General features: G+C 42.4%; 1 protein-coding gene across 2 annotated transcripts in view; it reads left to right on the top strand.

The window, feature by feature from the left end:
- LOC130222051 (gastrula zinc finger protein XlCGF57.1-like) overlaps window positions 1-25,263 on the top strand; it is a 429,619-nt gene that overhangs the window by 33,839 nt on the left and 370,517 nt on the right. Inside the window, exons 1-2 of one of the 2 annotated variants that reach the window (XM_056454677.1) lie at window positions 11,750-11,876; window positions 20,707-22,358. The exons of the other annotated variant lie outside the window; for it this stretch is intronic. Coding sequence (XP_056310652.1) covers window positions 11,792-11,876; window positions 20,707-21,617 — 996 coding nt within the window. The 5' untranslated portion in view covers window positions 11,750-11,791 and the 3' untranslated portion in view covers window positions 21,618-22,358. Of the gene's footprint in view, window positions 1-11,749; window positions 11,877-20,706; window positions 22,359-25,263 lie in introns of those variants that run through there. 2 annotated transcript variants of the gene reach the window in all.

The following is a 25,263-nucleotide window of genomic DNA, read 5'->3' as shown; positions in this document are numbered from 1 at the left end:
TTTGCTACTTTTGGCCTTTGTAGATAATTGTTTGTACATTAATCACAAATGGATGAGAAACACTGTAACATCAAACTAATTTGTGTTAATTCCAGGTACTGTGAAATGTTAAGTATAAGCTGCAGAGGTAATCAGGTGTAAAGTGCCATATATCTGATCCAGTCCTCCTGCATCTTTTTTGCTTCAAATTAAAGTCTTTTACACTAGGTTGGGTTTGTTTGATTTTGTCAACTTCCAGAGCTTTAACTCTTAACCAGGAGAAGGAGGAAAATGCACTCACTCTGCATAGTGACATTCTGAAATCAAATTGAAACTAGCCTAATAGACAAAGGAATCAATGCAGTCGAATCAATGCACAAAAAATCACAACACATTAAAGGTTACCAAGAAAGATCTCACAACAAGAAAGATCTGTCTTGGTACAGGCACAAATCAAGCAACAAGTAACACAAACAAATCAAGAAAACAAGTTATAGTCAGGAACTTCCACAGCACAGCAGCTTCTAAATGCTCCCACTCTGTCTAAGATATGCTCATATATATTTCAAGCGATTTCAAGCTTTGGTCTTACCTTTGTGGAGTCCACTATTAAATCTGTCATGCATCTATATATTTATAATTAGAAAATAATTACATCACAAGTAAAATTATTGTACAGGAAGTGTATACAAGGTTATTTAATGACAAGAGTTCACTTTCATATCTACACAATGCAGAACTTTTAATGTGATTAACCTGTTACACCTACACCAACTACAGCATTTCTCAGATTTCTTTTTCACCATGGTGTAATTACAGTGGTGGACATTACATAAAACAACAACTGCACTCACTCCTGTAACTTGTTTGCAACAATGAAATTTAAATATCTGTGTCACATATTCATTTAAATAAATGGATCATCATCATGTGCAGTCATCTTTATTAATAGCTGCCTGATAGACCAGACCATTAACTGAATAGGACCGTTTTACATATAAGAAACCTGCTAACGGGTATAGCTGTTCATGCCAATTAAGCCTAAAGCATATTACATGAACAGGGCCTGCCGTACATCTCTTAAGACAAATAAGCATACACTGCGTAAAGCATGTGCTGGATAAGTTGGCGGTTCATTCCACTATGAGAAATACAAAAACTAATAGAAGGACCTGTCACGGATTGGCCAGGCTCTTCCACCAGCATCACTCAACGATCACCGTCACCTGAGTATTAACCACACACAGCTGCACCCAATCACTCAGACTCACTACATAAGCACACACCTCACTTCACTCAGTGTCCGGTCTCGTTCCTACGAAGCGGACTCTGAGTGAACACCTCCTGGTAATCACTCACCCTCGATATCAGCAAACTATACTTACCTTCTCTCTGTTTCTCCTAGTCTGTCCAGTGTTCCCGGTATCCTGTCTGCCTTGTGTCTATCGTCAGTCTGTCTTCCCCGCAAGCCCTCTGGTGTGTGCATTCGGTCTCCTTCAGTGTCTGTCAGCCAACCTGCCACCAAGGACCATCAGATTAACCAAACTCCAGTCACTTCTCATCAGTTCTCCTTGTGTGCTCCACTGTTGTAAATAAACACCGTAAATAATCTAATCACCTTGTTTGTCCGTCTGCTTCCCGTAACAGAAGACCGGACCACTACAATCAACAGCATGAGCACTCACGATCCCATTCAGGAGTTGGTGGACTCGCTAAAGAGAGTTTTATTGCCATCTACTCCACTTCCCGAAGCACCACCAGCACCGAGCACTTCTTCACCGTCCACCCACTCATCCAGTCCCATGGCTCGACCAGCGCCCTACTCTGGCGGGGCGGAGGAGTGCAATGGATTCCTTCTGCAATGTTCTCTGATATTCACCATGCAACCTGAATTATATCCCACAGATCGGTCCAAAATCGCGTTCATCATCTCCCTTCTCTCTGGATCGGCTCTTCGGTGGGCAGAAACCATCTGGCTACAGTCTGGGCCGGTAACCAGCTCCATTCAAGCATTCATCACGTATTTTAAGGAGGTTTTTGGTCGCGCCGATACAGAAGTAGCAGCTGGAGAACAGTTATACCATCTCAAACAGGGAGCCATGTCCACTCAGGATTATGCGCTCCGCTTCCGTACTCTGGCTGCTGCTAGCGGATGGAATGAGCGATCTCTCCTCACTACTTACCGGTTCGGATTGGAGCCCAGCCTCAGACTACAGCTAGCAGCCCTCGACGATACCATGGGGTTGGAGAAATTCATTCAACAATCTCTCCGCTGTTCAGATCGTCTGAGGGTCTATCAGCATGATCTTCCACCTGTACCCCAAGCACTCCTCCGTTCGCCAGAGCCAGCAGTCCCTCCAGAACCTGAACCAATGATCGTGGAATCTGGTAGACTCACTATCACGGAGCGACAGAGGAGGCTGACCCGGGGTCTATGTATGTACTGTGGTGCCGACGGACATGTCAGGCTGGACTGTCCCATTCGTCCAGCACGTCCCTTGGTGAGTGTGTTCAGTTCTCCCATTGAAAAAATGCATCCTCTCACCACCAATGTCCAGTTAACTACCCCTTCTGTATCTGTTTCAGTCACGGCCCTCATCGACTCCGGGTCAGCTGGAAACTTCATCTCATACGCCCTCTGTCGCCACCTACAACTTAACACCGAAGCCTCGACGTACGTCTACCAGATCCAACCCATAACCAACGCTATCCATTCCCAGGCACGTATCCATCGCAAATGTGAACCTATCAATCTCCAAGTGGGATTACTCCACAAGGAGGAGATCCAATTTCTGGTTCTGGAGGGTGCATCGATGGACATCATTCTAGGGCGCCCGTGGCTGGTGAAGCACGATCCCATCCTCTCTTGGGGCACAGGAGAAATAAAGAGATGGGGTGAAGACTGCAAAACCAGATGTTTTCCCGACCTACCTGTTCAACGTCAGAGACCCCTTACCATCTATGTCACGTCTGTCGAAAGTCCAGTCGCTAAACGATCCATTCAAATCCCGAAGATCTACTCCGCATATGAAGACGTTTTTTGCCCCAAGAGAGCTTCCCAGCTACCTCCGCATCGGCCATGGGACTGCGCAATAGACCTGCTTCCAGATGCTCCTATGCCCAAAGGTAGGATCTACCCGTTGTCCCTTCCGGAAACTAAGGCCATGGAGGAGTATATTCAGGAGGCACTGAGTCAGGGGTATATCCGCCAGTCCACATCACCCGCTGCCTCAAGTTTCTTTTTTGTGGCCAAGAAGGATGGAGGGCTGCGTCCCTGCATCGATTATCGAGTTCTGAATCAAGGTACCGTTAAATTCCGGTATCCCCTTCCTCTCGTCCCTGCGGCCCTGGAACAACTCCGATCAGCCAAGGTATTCACAAAGTTGGACCTCCGTAGCGCGTACAATCTGGTTAGAATACGCGAGGGGGACGAGTGGAAGACGGCGTTTGTGACCCCTACAGGGCACTACGAATACCTGGTCATGCCCTATGGTCTGGTCAACGCCCCCTCCGTATTCCAGAACTTCATTCACGAAGTCCTCCGGGAGTTCCTCCATATCTCCGTCATAGTCTATATTGATGACATCCTGATTTACTCCCGGAGTGAGGCCGAACACCGCCACCACGTTGCGGAGGTCCTACAAACCCTCAGAGAACATCAGTTGTACCTCAAGGCTGAAAAATGCTCCTTCCACCTACCATCTGTTCAGTTCTTGGGGTACATCATTGATCAGAAAGGGGTTCGCATGGACGAGGGGAAGGTCACCGCCGTTGTCTCCTGGCCAGAACCAACAACTGTTAAAGAACTCCAACGATTTCTAGGGTTTGCCAATTTCTATCGACGTTTTATCCACAATTACAGTCTCATCACCGCTCCGCTGACCAACCTACTCAGAAACCAACCCAAGAAACTCTCCTGGCCTCCCGAAGCCGCCGCAGCTTTCCAAACCCTCAAGCAATCCTTCACTCAAGCTCCACTCCTGACTCACCCAGATCCTGAACAACCGTTCGTGGTCGAGGTAGATGCATCGACCACTGGAGTGGGAGCCGTCCTATCACAACATCATGGCACACCAGCATTACTCCATCCATGCGCCTATTTCTCAAGGAAGCTCAGCCCGGCGGAAAGAAACTATGACATCGGAAATCGAGAGCTACTGGCTATCAAGCTTGCCCTGGAAGAATGGCGACACTGGCTGGAGGGAGCCAGACATCCTTTCCAGGTGATTACAGACCACAAAAATCTCCAGTACCTCAAAGAAGCCAAGAGACTCTGTCCTCGTCAGGCCCGATGGTCCCTGTTCTTCTCCCGATTCCAATTCTCAATATCTTACCGACCGGGGCCAAAGAACATCCGAGCCGACGCACTTTCCCGAATTTATGATCAGCCGGAAATCATGGAGACCCCAGCCAGAATCCTCCCAGAACAGATCACAGTCTGTCCCATCACCTGGTCCGCTCCTACAGTCGTCGCCACTCCCGAATCCAGGACTCCGCCGGGCTGTCCCCCCAATCGTCGCTTCATTCCTGAAAACCAACGGGTAGATCTGATTCATTCCACCCATACATCCTTGGGCACAGGGCATCCCGGGGCCAACAACACCCTCTCGCTGCTATCCCAACGCTTTTGGTGGCCGAACATGGCGAGGGATGTGAGGAGATATGTTCAAGGCTGTAGAGAGTGCGCTATATCGAAGAGTCCTCGCCATCTACCTGCAGGTAAACTCCATCCCTTGCCCATCCCGAACCGCCCCTGGTCACACCTAGGAGTTGACTTCATGACAGATCTCCCATCATCTGAAGGTAATACCTGCATTTTAGTCATTGTCGATCGATTTTCCAAATTCTGCCGTCTGATTCCTTTGAAGGGTCTGCCCACAGCCCTAGAAACCGCCGAAAACCTATTCAACCATGTCTTTCGATGCTTTGGAGTACCTGAAGATATAGTCTCAGACCGAGGACCCCAGTTCATCTCCAGACTTTGGAAAGCCTTCTTCAGACTCCTAGGTGTGACCGTCAGCCTCTCGTCTGGCTACCATCCACAAACCAACGGCCAGACAGAGAGGAAGATCCAAGAAGTGGGGCGGTTCCTCAGAACATTCTGTCACGGTCATCAAAACTCCTGGAGCCAGTTTCTGGGCTGGGCGGAATACGCCCAGAATTCCCTGCGGCAACCTACCACCGGACTTACGCCATTCCAGTGCATTCTGGGCTTCCAACCTCCACTCTTTCCCTGGGATGGCGAACCTTCTGATGTCCCCGCAGTGGATTACTGGTTCCGGGAGAGCGAGAGGGTCTGGGACGACGCTCATCACCACCTACAGAGGGCAGTTCGCAGAGCCAAGGAGGTCTCCGACAAGAGGAGAATTCCAGGTCCTATCTATGCGCCGGGGCAGAAAGTTTGGCTCTCCACCAGAGACATCCGCTTGCGACTGCCCTCCCGAAAACTTAGTCCCAGATTTGTTGGTCCCTTCACCATCCTGGAACAGGTCAACCCAGTCACTTACAAATTACAGTTACCACCACAATACAGAATCCACCCCACATTCCACGTGTCACTCCTCAAACCCTTTCACGATCCTCTGATCCCCTCCACAGAGCCTGGCCATGAAGAGGAACCTCCTCCCCCACTGATGTCGGAAGTCGGATCCATCTATAAGATCAAGGACATTCTACGGTCCCGACGTCGTGGTGGTCATCTGGAATATCTTGTCGACTGGGAGGGATACGGTCCGGAGGAGAGGTCTTGGGTCCCCAGATCAGATATATTAGATCCCGCACTTATGGAGGAGTTCCATTCCAATCACCCCGAGTTTCCAGCACCTCGTGGACGTGGTAGACCACCACGGCGTCGGAGGTATAGGCCCTCAGGAGCGGGCCCTGGGGAGGGGGGTAATGTCACGGATTGGCCAGGCTCTTCCACCAGCATCACTCAACGATCACCGTCACCTGAGTATTAACCACACACAGCTGCACCCAATCACTCAGACTCACTACATAAGCACACACCTCACTTCACTCAGTGTCCGGTCTCGTTCCTACGAAGCGGACTCTGAGTGAACACCTCCTGGTAATCACTCACCCTCGATATCAGCAAACTATACTTACCTTCTCTCTGTTTCTCCTAGTCTGTCCAGTGTTCCCGGTATCCTGTCTGCCTTGTGTCTATCGTCAGTCTGTCTTCCCCGCAAGCCCTCTGGTGTGTGCATTCGGTCTCCTTCAGTGTCTGTCAGCCAACCTGCCACCAAGGACCATCAGATTAACCAAACTCCAGTCACTTCTCATCAGTTCTCCTTGTGTGCTCCACTGTTGTAAATAAACACCGTAAATAATCTAATCACCTTGTTTGTCCGTCTGCTTCCCGTAACAGGACCAAGCGAACCCTGATTAATAAAGGGACTAAACTGTAAAGAAAATGAATGAATATATGAGTAATATCACACGAGTAGCAGTGGATGTGGCTTTCTATTAGTTTTTGTATTTCTATTTGTTGTAATGGCCTGTTGTTGTTGCAATAAAAAAATACATTTTTAAAAGCAGTGCGATGTGTCTTTATATCAGCAGTGGTGGGAGGCGTGCGTTATAGTGTACAATAGGCACTCGAGAATGATTGTCCCTCTACCTGTTGTTTCAATCCCCTGAGAACTTTGCTCATCTTCAGAATGCAAATGAAGACACTTTAGATGAAATCAGAGAGCTCCCTCGTCTGTTATAGACAGCAAGAGTCCCGAGAAGTCCAGAAAAGGAACCAAAAACATTGTCAAAACAGTCCATGTGACTTTAGTGGTTCAATTGTAATCGAGTTCCAAGAATATTTTGTGTGCAAGAAAATGTTGAAAAAAGCAGCCAAAGTAGGAACTGTTGACCCATATAGTGGCTGTTTTTGCTCCTGTATTCTCTTCATGTGCATTCAGCAGAAGAAACTCAAACAGGTTTGGAACAAGTAAAGGATGAGTAAATGACAGAATTGTAATTTTTATGTGAACTACCCCTTTAATGCTTCTGTAAGTAAAGGTAAATTAAATATTATTACTGAAGATATTGCTAAAGAATGGCAGGAAACGTGGAACACAGATAATAAGAGACGGCAATTCATATGAAAAAAGAAACCCTATATAAGCCTGTGAAGTTGTAGAAATAGAAAAGAAGAGGTCATAATTATGAGGATGAGATTTGGACTCAGATATTAATAGGAAGTAATGTGTTGTAGACATGCAAGTCATCATGAACTGGATTAAAAAAGTTTCTCAAAATTATCTTAAATGTTTAGATTAAAGGTTTTGATCAACTTTAAATACTGAAGTGTGTGTGAGAGAAAGAGAGCAGATATAGTTTAAAATGAAAAACATGGGAGAAATGTATCAATAAGTCATGACTAAAACAGTAAGTGGCAAAAAAGCTAAACAAAAAAGACTTATTTTGGTGTGGCGTGTGACGTCATCAGGCGGTGTCGCTTCAGCACTGTGATTCAACTGGAGAAAGGCAGAAACTAACTGCAGAAACTGTACATTAATTAAACCTAGTGATCTTTTAAAGAAAGAAAAAAACAACAGAAAATCCTTTAGATTTACATTTTAATATGTTTGAATTAAAACGAGCAATCAGTAGCGCTAGACAAACTGCCCCTGGTAAGGATGAAATATGCTATAAAATGTTGTCACACATGTCGGATGCATCACTAGAAATAGTATTGAATTTATTTAATCAAATTTGGGACACAGTTCAGTTACCTTTAGTATGGAAACAATCTATAGTAGTACCTATACTTAAACCAGGGAAATTCCATCAGATCCATCTAGCTATAGACCCATTTCATTGACATCTCACTTATGCAAAGTTATGGAAAGAATGATAACAGTTAGAATGACCTATTTTTTAGAAAGCAAAAACCTTTTTTTCTCCATATCAGAGTGGGTTCTGTAGAGGCAGAAATACAATGGAGTCAGTATTATGTTTGGAATCAGACATCAGGAAAGCACAGACTAATAAAGAAGTTGTTAAAACTATCATTTTTGATGTAGAAAAGGCATATGTACGATATGCTCTGGAAGAAGGGATTGCTGATTAAATTAAAATCTTTAGCAGTCACTGGTAAAATGTATAATTGGGCCATGAATTTCTTATTTGGAAGAAAGATACAAGTTAGGATAAGAAAAGAATATTCAAATGAATACACAGTGGAGAATAGAACTCCTCAAGGTAGTGTTTGCAGCCCATTGTTGTTCAATATAATGATAAATGACATTTTCTCTCAGGTTGAACAAAGTGTAGGAAAATTGTTGTGTGCAGATGATGGGACAATATGGACTTGAGGCAGGAATGTGTCATTTGTGTAAAAGAAAGTACAGAATGCAATATTTGAGGTGGAAAAATGGGCAAACAAATGGGAATTCAAACTATCTGTTGCAAAAACTCAGGTCATTTGTTTCTCAATATGGCATAAAACCATATCACTCGCTTTAAAACTGTATGGGCAACCACTAGAACAAGTAAAAACTGTAAGGTTTCTTGGGGTTTGGTTTGATGAAAAGCTGACATCATCTGAATAAAATCATAGACAAAGGTAAAAAGGTTATTAATATACTTCGTTGCCTGTCAGGGCAAGAGTGGGGAGCGAGTAGGACATGATTACAAAATATATACTGGGCCCTCATGAGGTCTGTCCTTGAGTATGGGTGTTAAGCTTACATGTCGGCAGCAGAATCAAACCTAAAGAAATTTGATGTATTGCAGGCTCAGGCTCTTAGAATCTGTAGTGGATCATTTGGAACCTCGCCAGTTTCATCAATGCAGGTTGAAATGGGAGAAATGCCCTTAAGCATTAGAAGAATTAAATTAATAATGGCGTATTGGGTTAATATTCAGGGACAAAATAAATTACATCAGGCTATAAGTATGTTATTAGAATGTTGGGAGCATGAGGAAACCAATTTCATAAGTTTCAGATGGATAGCTGAGGCAAAAGCCAGAACTATTGGATTAGATCAATTGCAATACTGTAAGTCGGTCCAGCCTGATCTCACGAGAAAACGTAAGTATTTTACGTTTTGTCAGTTTAGTGGCTAATTCATAGAGTTCAGTCGTACGAAATTGTACAATTTTAAAAAGGAGGCGTGGCACCTAACCCCGCCCCTAAACCCAACCGTCATTGGGGGATGAGCAAATCGTACTAAATTGTACGAATTAGATCGTACGAATTCGTACGAATTAGCCACTAAATCTAAAAGTTACGAATTGCCGTGAGATTGTGTTGGTCAGTCCCAACCCCATATATTCTGCCATGGTTTTTTCCATTACCTAATGTTGACCTCAGTATACAACAGGAGTTAAAAGACAACAATAATAATCTTCCAACTAAATGTATAGTGCAGAATTATTTAGAGAAAGATTATAAAGAATCAATATTTTTATTTACAGATGGATCCAAAGACCCTGAAATAGGTCTCACAGGCGCAGCAGTATATCCCAGTTAATCAATCTCATATTAAGAAAAGAATAACTAATAATATATCAGTATATACAACAGAGTTAATTGCAATTTTAATTGCCCTGCAGTGGATTGAGGAGAACGACATAAATAGTGTAGTAATTGCATCAGATAAAAAGGCGGACATGCTGGCCAAACAAGCTCTCAGAATTAGTGAAGTAGATCTAGAAGTCCCATTGAGTAAAGCAGAAGCTAAAATCATAATAAGAACGTATGCACAATCAGTATTGCAAGTATACTGGGATAACATTGAAACAGGTAGACATCTATATAATATATATAAACAAGTCTGTGCTGGGAGGAGGGAGAACAGAAATCGTAGGGAAGGAAGTATTATAACTATTATGAGAATAGGTCATACTGGACTCAACCATACTTTATATAAAATAGGGAAACACCCTACTGGGCAATGTATGGATACACTGTAATCAACAATAAACAATAGAACATTTATTATTCCACTGTAGTAAATATAATAAAAAACTACATGATCTTATTCAATCAGTTAAAAAGCAAACTTCATGATTTCACATTGGCAGGTTTATTAGGGAAAAATCTAGTGAGGTATATAATGACAATCAAATTTGTTACAGAAACCCATTTAGAGTAAAGAATATAGAAATAATATAATCAGAGGAATTAATTGTTAGCCCACTCCACCCCCCATTATTTATTTATTTATTTGTTTATTTTTTTCATCTCCTCCTCCCTCTTTCCTCCCCCCTCTCTCTCCCTCCCCTCTATTTTTACACTTCAGTTATTATTCAACCAGTTCCATACTCCATTCCAGTCGGTGGCGGTAATGCACCTACAAGTCTGGTTGCCAACCGCCAGTAAAACCCAAAGAAGAAGAAGAAAAAGAAACTGATTATTTAAAGTTTCAGGTTTTTCATTTGATACTAAATTATGTACCTGCTGTTGACAATATTATTTTAACCCTTTATACAACGTAGTACTATTTTACTGAAAGTAAGGAGAACTATTGTACAATGTGTGCTTGTGTGTAATAAGTGTTTTAATGAAGGTTTAATTTATTAACCAGCATAATGTCATTCCATTCAAAGTATACATCACTATATAAGAAATGTAGTACTAGTTTTAATCAGCTCATTTGTGGCCATTGTTTCTTGCTCAGATTTACCTGATTTCTTTTAGTTAATTACTCTCATATAAATAAACTGTTGAAGCAAGTGCTGAAGAGAAGTTATTTTGTTTCTGTTCATTGTTTTATTTATTTTAAACAGGATATTTTTATTGCTTTGTTAATTTTAACAGGATAAAGTGTCCAAACACAGAGAAAAATTATATTTAAAAAGTCATGACTAGTGAATGCAATTAAAACATGTAGTAGTAATGAATACTTTTTACTTGAAGGGCACCTATTTTACCCCCTTTTTTAAGATTTAAGATAAGTCTTTTATGTCTGTAACATTTCAGCTCAAAACACTTATCAGATTATTTGTTATACATTTTAGAATGTTGAGATTTTCTGCTTTAATTATCTTAAAATGTTTAGAGTAAAGGTTTTGATCAACTCCAAATATGTGTGTCTGTGTATGTGAGAAAGTGGAAAACGAGGTAGAAATATATCAATAAGTCATGACTGCAACAGTGAGTGGCATAAAAGGTTTTTTAAAAAAAGACTTTTATTTTGGCGTGGCGTGTGACGTCATAAAGCTGCGCCGGTCCCGCGCTGTGATTCAACTGGAGAAAGGTTTGTTTTAAAGTGTTTACACTTATAAACTGAGTAATTAACGTTTCAGTTTTTTGTAATTCAGTGCTAAATAATGTACCTGCTGTTGACAATATTATGTTAACCCTTTATTCAACACATAACCCCATATACTCACAGTAATGGGGGCTATTGTTTGAATAAAGATAGGATAAACTTTTTGTCCCCGAGAGGGAATTTGTCTTGTGCAAAAAAAGTGCCACAACGTTGCTGTAAGCAGACAATAAAAATAAATAAAACAAACAAAACAATTAAGAACATATCTGAATAAAGTTTGAATAAAGTAAATGTGTGTAATAAGTGTTTTAATGAAGGTTTAATTTATTAAACAGCATAATGCATTCTAAGTATACTTCTCTATATAAGAAATGGAGTACTAGTTTTCATCAGGTCATTTGTGGCTATTGTTTCTAGCTTGGACTTACTCTGTTAACCTGATTTCTTTTTATTAACTCTCATGTAAAGGAACTGTTGAAGCAAGTGAGAAGTTATTTTGTTTCTGTTCATTGTTTTGTTCATTTTAAACAGGATAAAGTGTCCAAACACAGAGAAAAACTCCTGCTGAAGCGACTGATCTCCACGCTGTTATAAAGATGCCGTTTATTAAAGTGGAGAGTGAAGATGTGATGATTGAAGAAACATTCAGAGTCAAACAGGAAGATCAGCAGGAACAAACAGGTTGATTTTCATTCTAAAAGACCAACTCAGTCATTTGATCCTCATTCAGATATATTTTAATAATAAGAATACTAAATTAAATCCATCTTGCAGCCCTGAGTGTGCTGCCTAGTTCTCCTAAATGCACATAAGCACTCATTGAAAGACAGGAATGAGTTTCTTTTTTTTTTTTTTTTTTTTTTTTTTTTTAGGAATGAGTTTCTTTTGTTACTTGTTCTCATGTCTTTTGTCATTCTTTTTATGTTTTACTAGTCTCTCATTTTCATTTTAACTGAGCTGAGGATATTTGACCTACAGTATTCTCATAGAAGATATCTGCTATTACAGTGATAGTGTTGGCTTAGTACTTTCCAATTGCATATGTCACATTGATCACAATTCCCTTTTTTCCATCAACTTCTTTATGGGTTTAAACTTGTTTCTAGTAGTTGTTAGTTCTCACAGATAGTATCTGAGTGAGAATTACATCATTATTATAATAACTAATAACGTCCTGGTTACGTACGTAACCCACGTTCCCCAAATAGGGAACGGAGACGTGTGTCTGTAATAAACAGACTTTGGGAGTGCTTTAGACGACCAATCACTTCTGAAGATATGAAAACGGGCCAATGAAATGCCAATTGAATTGACGGAGCTTAGCTCCACAGCTGAAACCGATGAGCCAATAAGGGCTATATCATTCGGCTGTTGGAGTCAGCTCATCAGAATTTGCCTGCTGAAGAGCCGATCGCTCAGCTCCCAGCTGGAGACTCAGGTGCTGTGGCAGTGGAGACACACGTCTCTGTTCCCTATTCGGGGAACGTGGGTTACGTACGTAACCAGGACGTTCCCCTTCATATGGGAACTTCTACGTGTGTCTGTATTAAACAGACTTTGGGAGACTGTATGGAAAGCGCCACAGCAGCTAAGCCTGTCGCGCTCCTGATGTGTAGTTTGCCAAGCCAAAGCGTGAGCGCACTGACATCACCAAGAGCACAACCTTCCAACGTCCCCTAGGCCCAACATATTACCATTACATGGAAATAAAAGTTTTAAATCGGGGGTCGTAAGTGTGCTTTTACCTAGCTAATACAGACTAGGGATTTTGGAAATACGACAGTACGTTGGGAAAGCGTGCCAGTCCCCGAAGGGGGAGGACGCAGCGGAGACCACCTGCTACCCTAAAAGGGGAGACCTGATGGTAAGGAGACATATGGACTAGCCCTAATGAGGGGGAGTGCTACATATGATAAGCTGGTTAGCGGTCTAGGGAAGAAACGGGACCGCCTAATAAGGGGGAACACACCATGGTAATAATGCATATGACATCACCAAATGGGGATGCACATAGCTGGCACAGATCCTCAATATGCGTGTAGACCAAATGGGCATACCAACCGCACACTGAGCCATGCACTCGACTCCTCCTCTGAGTCGATGCTGGGGGCCTCAGAGGAATTCTCTACGGTTCGCCTGGGAAGGGGAACTTACTAGTAGAGTAGGAAAAGCGCACGCATCTCCGGGTTAGGGAGCCTGGTGCAGCAAGCGTTTGTGACACCGAGCTTAATTCCCGCCAGATTGATTGGGATTACCCAATAACCGGGAAAAAACTGCTCCACTCAGAGGTTATAAAACCTCGCAAATGTGTTAGGTGTCGCCCAACCCGCAGCTCTGCAGATATCTGTGAGAGAGGCGCCGCGTGCTAACGCCCATGAGGAAGCGACACCTCAGAGAGTGCGCTCTCACGTTAGGGAGGCGCGGCTCGCCCTGGCATAGATAAGCGAGGGCAATGGCATCAACTAACCAGTGGGCCAACCTCTGTTTTGATACGGCACTTCCCTTCTGCCGACCGTAACAGATAAAGAGCAGTTCACATGATCTTACATTTTGCGTTCGTTCCACGTAAAGGCGCAAAGCGCGAACGGGACAAAGCAGTGAGTGGGCTGGGCCTGCCTCCTCCGCAGGCAGCGCTTGCAGGTTCACCACCTGATCTCTAAAATGGGGTGGCAGGAACCTTGGGCACATAGCCAGGTCGGGGTCTCAGTACAACGTGAGAGTAACCCGGCCCGAATTCAAGGCACGATTCGCTGACCGAAAATGCCTCCAGATCCCCAACTCTCTTGAATGGCGCCAATGCGATCAGCAGAGCTGTCATTAACAACAGAGATACCGAATCGAGTGGCTAAAACGGATCTCTCTGCAGACCCACCAGGACTATAGAGAGATCCCAAGAGGGCATGAGAGGGGGGCGGGATGGATTTAATCGCCGCGCGCCTCTGAGGAATCAGATGATTAGATCATGCTTCCCGAACGTATTGCCATCCACCGCGTCATGATGAGCGGAGATCGCAGCCACGTAACCTTCAGTGTGGAGGGTGACAGCCTACGCTCCAGCTTATCCTGAAGGAAGGATAACACAATGCTAATCTGGCAAGTTCGGGGGTCTTCTCGGCGAGAAGCGCACCACTCAGAGAATAGACTCCACTTCAGGGCGTAGGCATGCCTCGTAGAGGGTGCTCTAGCCTGAGTGATGGTGTTAAGTACCGCGGGCGGTAAGTCACCTAAGTCCTCCGTGCTCCGTCTATGGACCACACGTGGAGGTTCCAGAGATCTGGGCGTGGGTGCCAGATGGTGCCCCGTCGCTGAGAGAGGAGGTCCTCCCTTAGGGGAATGCGCCAAAGAGGGGCCGCCGCGAGGAGTGTGAGCTCCGAAACCCAGGTCCGGTTGGGCCAGAGGGGTGCAACAAACAAGACCTGCTCCTCGTCCTCCCTGACTTTGCACAAAGTTTGTGCGATTAGGCTCACTGGGGGAAACGCATATTTGCGCTTGCCCGATGGCCAGCTGTGAGCCAGTGCATCCGTGCCGAGGGGGGCCTCGGTCAGGGAATAAAACAGCTGGCAATGTGCGTTTTCGGTGGAAGCAACAGATCGATCTGGGCTTCCCCAAAGGGCGCCCATATCAGCTGGACCGAATCGGGGTGGAGTCTCCACTCTCCTCGGGACACTAGCTGCCGTGAGAGCGCATCGGCTGCACGGTTGAGCTCGCCCGGAATATGAATGGCACGCAGTGATTTCAGCCGCGTGTGACTCCAAAGGAGCAGACGGCGAGCGAGCTGAGGCATGCGGCGAGAGCGCATACCCTCCATACGGTTAATATAAGCCACCGCCGCCATGCTGTCCGTCCTGACCAGCATGTGTTTCTGCTCCAGCACCGGAAAAAATCTGTGGAGAGCCAGATACACTGCCAACAGCTCCAGGCAGTTGATATGCCAATGCAGGCGGGGTCCGGACCACGAACCTGCGGCTGCATGCTCGTTGCACACGGCCCCCCAGCCCGTGCTGGAGGCATGTGTCATTACGACAACATGCCTGGATACTAGCCCTAGGGGCACTCCGGCCCGTAGAAAAGCCAGATCCGTCCAGGGGCTGAGGGTGCGGAGACACAGCAGAGTGATGTTCACCCGGTGCGTACCCGCGCGCCATGCCCGTCTGGGGACTCGATCGCGAAGCCAACGCTGAAGTGGTCTCATATGAAGCAAACCGAGCAGCATGACCGCGGCTGCGGATGCCATATGCCCCAGGAGCCTCTGAAAACATTTCAGTGGGACCACTATTTTCCTGTGGAGCTCATTTACACAGGAAAGCATTAGCCTGGCACGCTCCTCGGAGAGGCGCGCAACCATAGCAATCGAATCCAGCTCCAGCCCGAGGTAAGAGATCCTCTGCACAGGGCAAAGTTTGCTCTTCTCTCGGTTGACCTGAAACCCCAACTGGTCGAGGTGCCGTGGCACTTTGACTCTGTGCAAAATCAACTGATCGCGAGAGGAGGCTAGAATGAGCCAGTCATCAAGATAGTTGAGTGTGCGGATGCCCGCAAGCTGCAGTGGCGCAGAGCACCCTCTGTGAGCTTGGTGAAAACCCGCGGAGACAGAGAGAGCCCGAAGGGGAGGACTTTGTACTGCCACGTTCGTCCTTCGAACGCAAACCGGAGAAAAGGGCGGTGGCGTGGAAGAATAGAGACATGAAAATACGCGTCCTTCAGGTCTATGGCTGCAGACCAATCTTGTGGACGGACGCTCTGAAGCAAGCGTTTCTGCGTAAGCTTTCTGAAAGGCATTTAGTATAAATGACAGTTCAGTCTGCGCAGATCTAGGATTGGTCTTAACCCCCCGCTCTTTTTGGGCACGATGAAATACGGGCTGTAGAACCCGGACTCCATCTCGGCTGGAGGGACCTGCTTGATTGCGTCCTTCGCTAGGAGGACCGCAATCTCCTCTCGCAAGACAGGGGCGAAAGCGGAGCAGATGAAGCCGCGGGTGGACGCCCTCGGCGAGGAGCAGCCGCAGCGGAAGGGGCAGCGGGAGGAGCAGTTTTTTCGAGCCCGCTGAAAGATGACCTCACCCCTTGCCTTGGACTGCTTTTCACTGCGGAGAATTCCTGGGTGAACTCCCCGACGGTGTCGCCGAAAAGGCCAGCCTGGGATACGGGAGCGTTAAGAAAGCAAGCTTTGTCAACATCTCTCATCTCACCAAGCTCAGCCAGGGGTGGCATTCCTGGACCACTAATGTGGCCATCGTCTTCCCCAGGGCACGAGCAGCCGATTTAATAGTCATGAGAGCATAATCGGTTGCCGTGCGGAGCTCATGCAGCAAGCCTGGGGGAGAACCGCCCTCCTGCATCTTGGCCAGCTTCTCGGCTTGGTAGCGTTGATAGGTGACCATAGCGTGCAGAGCGGAGGTGGCCTGGCCCGCAGCAGTGTAGGCTCTGGCCGTGAGAGACTCAGATAACCTGCACGCTTTGGAAGGGAGTGAGGGCCAATCTCTCCGAGTGGAGCAGCTCTGCGGACAGAGCACGCTCCACCTGAGGAATCGCCTCATAATCCCTGGCCGCTCCGTCATCGAGGGAGGTGAGAGCGGGAGCGCACGAGCGTGAGCTCTCTGTGTACCTCCGGGAAGAAGGGGACGGGGGGTCTAGAAGGCTTCGCCTTCTTCTTCACCCCCACGTAACACCCATCTAAGCGGTCCGGCCGCGGTTCTGGGGGACAAGCCATCTCCAGTCCCACGGCCGAAGCAGCCCGGAATAACACGACTAACATGTCCGACTCCAGATCCGAAACCTCACTGACAACCCCGGAGGGTGGCAGAGGGTCCGGATCTTCATCAGAGCATGTCAGCCCGCCCTCCGATGCAGCGATGGACATCACGTCCCCGGTGTCATCTAATGAGAGCGCTGCCAACCCAGAGGATGGAGCGCTAACACTCGAAGCAGAAACAGAGCGCACTGACGAGGAGCGAGGGGTCCGCGGGCCCGAAGGCGACGGATTAGCCCCCACTGTAACCGTCAGGCCTGCCCGAGTGCTAACCGCTTGGCGGGCAGCAGCAGGGGTGACTTGCCCTAATAAAAGAGCTCGCCGCGACCTCAGTTGCGCAACAGTCAAGCCATCGCAATGCGGGCAAGAACTGTCCGCGAGCACCGCATCAACATGTTGGACCCCCAAGCATGTGACGCAGTACTCGTGCCTGTCATCCGGGGAGAGGAAACCACCGCATCCAGAAACGCACAACATCTTTAAAAAGACACGCTGCACGACCGTGTGCTCTCTTAGGGAATTCTGCTCTTTTAAAAAACTGCTCTTTCAGGTCACCAGCGAAACGCCAAGGGGACGGGAAACCCAGCTCGACCGCCGCTAGAACGTCTTCCCTCGCACTGGTGAGAATAATGCTTTCTTCAATCCGACTGATATAGCCCTAATTGGCTCATCAGTTTCAGCTGTGGAGCTAAGCTCCGCCAATTCAATTGGCATTTCATTGGCCCGTTTTCTTATCTTCAGAAGTGATTGGTCATCTAAAGCACTCCCAAAGTCTGTTTAATACAGACACACATAGAAGTTCCCATATGAAGGGGAACCAGGGCTATTGTGTTTAAACAGGGTTTCTGCGGGGTCTTAAAATGTCTTTAATTCCCAAATCTAAATTTTAGGCCCTAAAAAGTCTTAAATTTGCGGAAATATTGTGCTGTAGGTCTTTAATCTTTTTTTAAACAAGTCTTCATTTTCCTTTGTTCATGTTCTGCTACCCAATCTGGCCAAAACCCATACAATCACCAACAATCCATCTCAATAAAACTTTTAACTTTTTATTCAAAAAGGTCATATAAACTCTATTTATCATAATGGTTTAATTATTTTCCTTACAATAACATTTGTTTAAACGTGCTCAATGTATTTACTGCTGAGGACATCGACCTGACAGATTGTTGTGCATAATTTAGTTTATTATAGTGTTTAAAACTTTTAAAACATTTGTTCATTTTATTTTTTTTTACATTTTAAAGTAAGTTTATGTTGGAAAAAAGTGTGTGGATACAAATAAATGTTGTTTTTACACTATTTAATTTTTTATTTAATCTAAAATACTGTATTTTTTATATTCATTTATTATTGTATTATTAAATGTAATTTTATATTTTTAAATATAATTACATAATATATAATTATATATAGGGAAAATAAAAGTCTTCCATCTGGGGCATTTGAAAGATTCCTTAGCCTTTAGCCCTTTATGGGTCTAAAATTTTAACCCTGGTTTAAAGTATGTCAAAAGCGTGGATGCCCCCAATATTAAATATGCTGAATGAAATGGATACTAAAATAATTAATTGTTATAAAACATTGTACAGTATTCTAAACTATATGATGTTGCTGAGGGACGGCGAGAGACAACACAAACAAATTACAGTGGAACAATAACGTTTAGCATTGCACTGACTACAACTGGCCAACAAACTATTCTAAATGACTTTTGCTGCTTAAGTAATGGATTACAGCATGCTAATCATGTGCAAACATTTGAGTGTAAAGTTCGTCAGTATTGACCATATTCTTCACGTACCAGCAGGCAGCGCCATTGGAATCTTTTTGCTAGAGACTTTTTTTAGAGAATGAATTTTTAAATCCTAAAAACAGTGTTATGCTGCTTAGACATGGGATGATAACCGTTTTCAAGGTATACCGCAGTTTGGAAAAGTCAAGGTTTTAAAACTGCCAATATTTTCTGCTGTGCTGTCCCTACGGTATATGTAAGGGTTTTTATGTTATGTTATAATTTTTTTAGGATAACAGTATCTCCAGCAGAAAAGATATTCAAAGATGCCGTTTTCAATTGTAAAGAATTTTTTTGAAACTAATGAAGACAGCAGAAGTCAATGATTCATTTGAATGATTCAGCCTGACATGTTTACTGCTCTAAAATACTTTCAAAGTTTCTCAAAAGAATTTTTTTTTGTTCAAAAGAGAAAAGAGTTTGTTTTTTACCCAGACAATTAAAAAGAATATCTGTTAGAGCAGTAATCACAGTACAGTAAAACCGTGATATTTTTATTCAAGATTATCATACCATCAGAATCTTATACTGGCCCATGCCTAATGCTGCTTGATGTTGCAAAGTCATATTTTCTAATTTTATTATTTTTCTTTGTATGTATAGTCATGAACACACTTGTTTGTAGAGCAAGTAGTTTGACGGTTTTCTGCTGTTTATTATTTCTGGTCATTTCTCCAATAGGCAACTAAATTGGAGGTTCTAAAACAATAGCATATGAGATCCGGTCACTATGATATAATTTACAGCTGTGGTTGTTTGTCATTGTATTCTGGTTATCCTGAGAGCTGATACTGAGTAGTCTTAGGGTTTTTCACACTTAAAATTGTTAACTCTGGGTCATTCTAATCCTGGATGAACAGAATCCTGTGTTATCTGTAATCACGTTCCACACTGCTCATGCTACATGCTATACCAGAGGGCTGTTCCATAAACCAAGCTTACAGAAAATGCCAGGCTTATTTTGGTAAATCAGGTTTATTAATGGCGGATTCCGTTTCATAAATTAAATTTACAATAGTTCAAACTCAGTTACTCTGGCAACTTATGCTGGGAAACTAGCCTGGTCCAGGGCAGGTTAACTCTCAGGCTAAGTATTAAGTTCACGCTTAGTCAAAGTAATTTTAACATTCACCTGCTGTAATTCGATGCCATTTTAATTCATTTTATAGTCACTTAATATTAAATGTGTATATATGCACCAACATCTTTAATATATATAATACGATAATACACTTAAATTCAAATAAGTTATTGCAAACAAAACAAATACAAACTACAACATTTCAACTACATTTTTATGTTTTTTTCCCCTGATTATAAAAAATATATATTTAATATTTTCCCCCAACATATTCATTTGTGTGTAATAATATTTGGACTAATTTTTTGTGTGTGTGTTAGATTAATTCAAAGTCACAAATATAAGAGTGAATTATGCGTACTTGCTATGAACATGCAGGATTTGTCTCAATCAGGCCTTTCAAGCAAGTTACAAATGTTGAGTGGAGGATACACATGAGGGAACACAACATGAGTAAACTAGAGCGAGTGCATTTGATCTTTTGCATTTAAAGCCACAGGCACAAAAAGAGCTTGGTTTTTCTCTGACCCCCAAAATGAAATATTCTGCAAGGTATATGATCTGATTTTGAGTTGAAACCTCAGACCCATTCTGGGAACACTAAAGACTTACTTTACATCTTATAAATAAAGTTCATAATAGCCTCACTATTTACTCTCCCTCGTGTGGTTTTAAATCTTTGAGTTTCTTGATTCTGTTGAACACAAAAGAAGATATTGTGAAAAAAATGCTGGCTTACTTTGTGTTCCAGAAGAACGGAAATGTTTAAAACCACATGACAGAGGGTAAATGGTGAGGTCATTTAATTTTTGGGGTAAAAACATCCATTTCATGCTTGTTGCTTTGTGCCTTCATACTAAAGTTCACTTTTTCTTTTTTTTTTTAAGACCTGATGGTGCTGAAAGAAGAGACTCATCAATGGAATAAAATGGAAGAGAAACAGCAAGACATAACGACTGATGAAAAACCCACACTGACTGAAAAGAATTCATCACACGGAAGTCCTCGGAAATCCAAATCTGAGTGTAATTTCAGCAGTGAACAGTGTAGAAAGAGTTTCATTCAAAAGCCAAGCCTTGATGTTCACATGAGAGTTCACACTAGTGAGAAACCTTACACCTGCGAACAGTGTGGAAAGAGTTTTGGTCAAAAAAAAAGCTTCATAACCCACATGAGAATTCACACTGGAGAGAGGCCGTACACATGCCAAGAGTGTGAACAAAGCTTCTATCATGCAGGAAACTTTGCAGCGCACAGGAGAATTCACACTGGAGAAAGGCCGTACACATGCCAACAGTGTGGAAAGAGTTTTAAGCAAAGTGGCACCCTTAAAGTTCACATGAGAACTCACAATGGAGGAAAAAAATTTACTTGCACACAGTGTGGGAAAAGTTTTGCTCGAAAACAAGACCTTGACACCCACATGACGATCCACACTGGAGAGAAACCTTACATATGCACAGAGTGTGGTAAACGTTTCACATGTAAAAGCGCACTCAATCACCACTTGAAAACTCACACCGGAGAGAAGCCGTTTCCATGCGTTCAGTGTGGAAAGAGCTTCACAACCAAAGCTAGCCTTATGAACCACATAGATGGTCACAATGGAACCATAGTGTTCGTATGTGATCAGTGTGGAAAGTGTCTCACACGCAAAGACACCATTAAGCAACACATGAAGACTCACTCAGGAGAGGATCGTTTTAGATGCAGTGAGTGTGGAAAGGGCTTTAAACAGAAAATAAGCCTCACTAATCACCTGAAACTTCACAATGGAGAGCAGAGTCCTCAACATTGAGACCTTATTGTCCACATAAATACGGGTATATTCAAAATGGCTTTTTCATGTAGTTTGGCTGTTCATTCATGTGAAGTTTATTTATAAAATACTTTTGAGAGGATCACATGCTTATGATTGTTCACGGCGGGTCCTGCATTAGCTAACACATGATTCACCAATCAGATGATTCCTGTCTCACTATAAATAACCAGAGATTCTTACCTCAGTTATCTTCGTCTTGAGGAATCCCCCCACTCCCCCTCCTTTCTAGATTTGGCGACACGGTAGCCCAGTCGTTAGCATTGTTGCCTCAAAGTAAGAATGTCACGTTAATGTCCCCACTGAACCAGTTGACATCTGTGTGGAGTTTTGCTCATTCACTTGGTGCTCGCGTGGGTTTCCCCCAGGTTCTTCCCACAATCCAAAAACACACGACCTAGGTAAACTGAACATTCTACATTGGCACCATAGTCGAGCTCTTAGTAAGCCATATATCTCCCTTTAGCCATCCCTAAATCTGTCGTTAGAACAGAAACAAGTCGTGGGAGTTCATCGAGATCTCTCTGAGTTCAAACTCCCCTCTCACCCTGTTTACATAAGGGAGCCCAGGGCTCGAGGATCCAATGAGCTCAATGAACTCAAGAGTTGTGACCCAACCAAAGCAGTTGGGTAATCTCCGTGGGTTTACATACTCTGTTATAAAGTAGTCTCTCACAGACAGTACTTTGGGTTAAGTTACTTAACATCACTGCTGAGGAACTGCACTAATTATTGTTATCAATAAAGTCTTCTCCACGTAAGAACTTTGGTCAGCTTACTTATTTTCTGTATTAGTCATCTAAAACACTGACGAGCCACCCAAGAACGGTTAAGCCAAATACAGCAAAATCTGACAATGTGTTTGAACTTTATTATGAACCGATATGCATATTTGTGCACATTGCACACACTGTAAAAACTGCAGGGTTCCACACAAATCTTTCATGCTGTCACAACACAAATTAAATTAATACTTTTAACTAATGTCTGTGGATTGAACATAAAAAAATGGTTGTCTCAATGAAATCTCAAGAATTGTTTAATTAAAAATAAAATTATTTCATTAATTAATAAATTATTTTAATTAAGTAGTTTGAACAAGTAAAAAAATAGGTAACACTTTATAATAACTACACACTATGAATCATTTACTAAGCATTAGCAAATAGTGAATTGATTATTTGTTAAGCATTAACATTATTAAACGTTAGTAAGCAGTTTATAACTGCAGCTACAAATTCTCTATTATTGACTTTTATAACCACATTTATAATGTGCTTAATAATTGTACTTTCATAATTTGTAACTGCTTGATTTTTCATTACTAAATTCAGCATTGCATTATTTACAAAGCATTTGTATTTAAGAGTGGTTGAGGGTTTTTAAGATCATTTAGAATGAGTTAGTAAATGATTAATTAACTATTGAAATTAACATTTATATATCTGATTATTCAGGCATATAGTAATGGTTACTATCTATGTTAATAAATGCTTTATTAACTCAACTTCATGCAGTTTTGTGACCTAATCTAAAGTGAGGACTATTCATGCTTTATAAATCCCTTATAAATGACAATTAAAGGCTTAGAATCAAATCAACAATAATCTTTGCAATCTTATTTAAAAAGTAAAATTGAGGTTTAAACATTGCTGAATAACAGGAGTATCAAAATACAACATAAAACTGGATAAAACAACAACAATATAATAATTTAACAATATAATAGGATGCAATATTTAAACTGTGCAGTAATTTTATTTTATTTTTATTTTTTTAACACAGTTTCATTTGTGTATCTTTAAACGAATGGGTATAAATAGTCATTTATGTAATTTTTTTCTGTTTAGAGTTTAACTGAGCCTTTAATTATCATTTATAAGGGATTTATAAAGCATGAATAGTCCTCATTTTAGATTGGGTCACAAAACTGGATGAAGTTGACTAATAAAGCATTTATTAACATGCAAATTAACTATTAGTATATGCCTGAATAAAAAGAATTCTAAATGTTAATTTTAATAGTTTATTAATCAATTACTAACTCATTCTGAATTATCTTAAATAACCACCAACTATGCTTAAATCACTGGTTTGTTAATAATGCAATACTTAATTTAGTAATAAAAAATAAGTCATTAACAAAGTATGAAAGTACAGCTATCTAGCAAATTATAAACGTGGTTGTAAGTCAAGAATAGAGCATTTGTAGCTGCAGTTATAAACTGCTTACTAACATTTATTAATGTAGAGTTAATGCTTAACAGATAATGAATTCACTATTCGCTAATGCTTAACAAATGGTTCATATTGTGTAGTTATTATAAAGTGTTACTGGATTTATTTACAAAACAAGGAGTTTGTTCAGAAGATGAAAATTTTATTGTTAGAGAACATAACAGTTAAACTAGATAAGTGTGATAAGGATATGTGCGAGAATGAGATTACAGATTCAGAAATTGAATTAGCAATTGATCTAATGAGAAATGGCAAAAGTCCCGGATTAGACGGATAGCCTGCAGAATTCTATAAGTTTTTTAAAGCAGTTATGTGTCCAATTTTAAATGAAATATATCAAGATATTTTTAAAAAGGGAAATCTAACAAACAGTATGAAAGAAGGTATGGTGAAAATAATATATAAAAGGAAAGGAGACAAGGGAGATTTAAAGAATTATAGACCATTAAGTATGTTAAACACAAAATATTAGCAAAAATTTTAGCAAACCGTTTGAAACTGGTAGTACCAAATATATATACAACAAACCAAGTATTAAAGATATAACTGATGCCATAAATAATTTAAGAGACACAATTTGGTACATGAATAATGAAAAAGAAACAGGATATATTATAAGTGTAGACTTAGAAAAAGCTTTCGATAGAGTCGAACACAAATATTTGATACATGTAATGGAGAGTTTTGGTTTTGGGGAGAGTTTTTTTAAAGTGGATAAAATGTTTATATACAGATATCACAAGCTGTATGAAATTAAATGGATTTTTAACTGAAGATTTTAAAATAACAAGATCTATCAAACAAGGTTGTCCAATGTCAGCTTTAATGTACACACTGGTTTCTGAATCTCACGTAACGTGTGTAAGAAATACTACAGTAAGTACTTTAACAATCAGTATTTGATGCATTTTTTGTGGATTTGCAACAATGAGTCACACACAATGTCATTACAAATTTCACGCACACACACAGCAAGGACACAAACCTATAGTGCACACACATACACACAAACGCACAAACGTAGTGCTGACATACACACACACACACACACACATAGCTCAGACGTGGACACACACACACACACACAGAGCTCAGACACGAAGACACACACACACACACACACAGCTCAGACACACACGCACACACATAGCTCAGACGCGGACACACACACACACAGAGCTCAGACACGAAGACACACACACACACACACACAGCTCAGACACACACACATAGCTCAGACGCGGACACACACACACAGCTCAGACACGAAGACACACACACACAGCTCAGACACGAAGACACACACAGAGAGAGAGAGAGAGCGCGAGTGCGCGTTAAGCTTTGCACTCGTTTTGCACGCATGTGACATGATACTGGTAATATCCAC

The sequence above is a fragment of the Danio aesculapii genome, chromosome 4, assembly GCF_903798145.1.
Source record: "Danio aesculapii chromosome 4, fDanAes4.1, whole genome shotgun sequence".
In the NCBI taxonomy this organism is placed as follows: domain Eukaryota; kingdom Metazoa; phylum Chordata; class Actinopteri; order Cypriniformes; family Danionidae; genus Danio; species Danio aesculapii.
The sequence above is the reverse complement of the archived record's forward strand: the minus strand, read 5'-3'. Positions and strand labels throughout refer to the sequence as shown.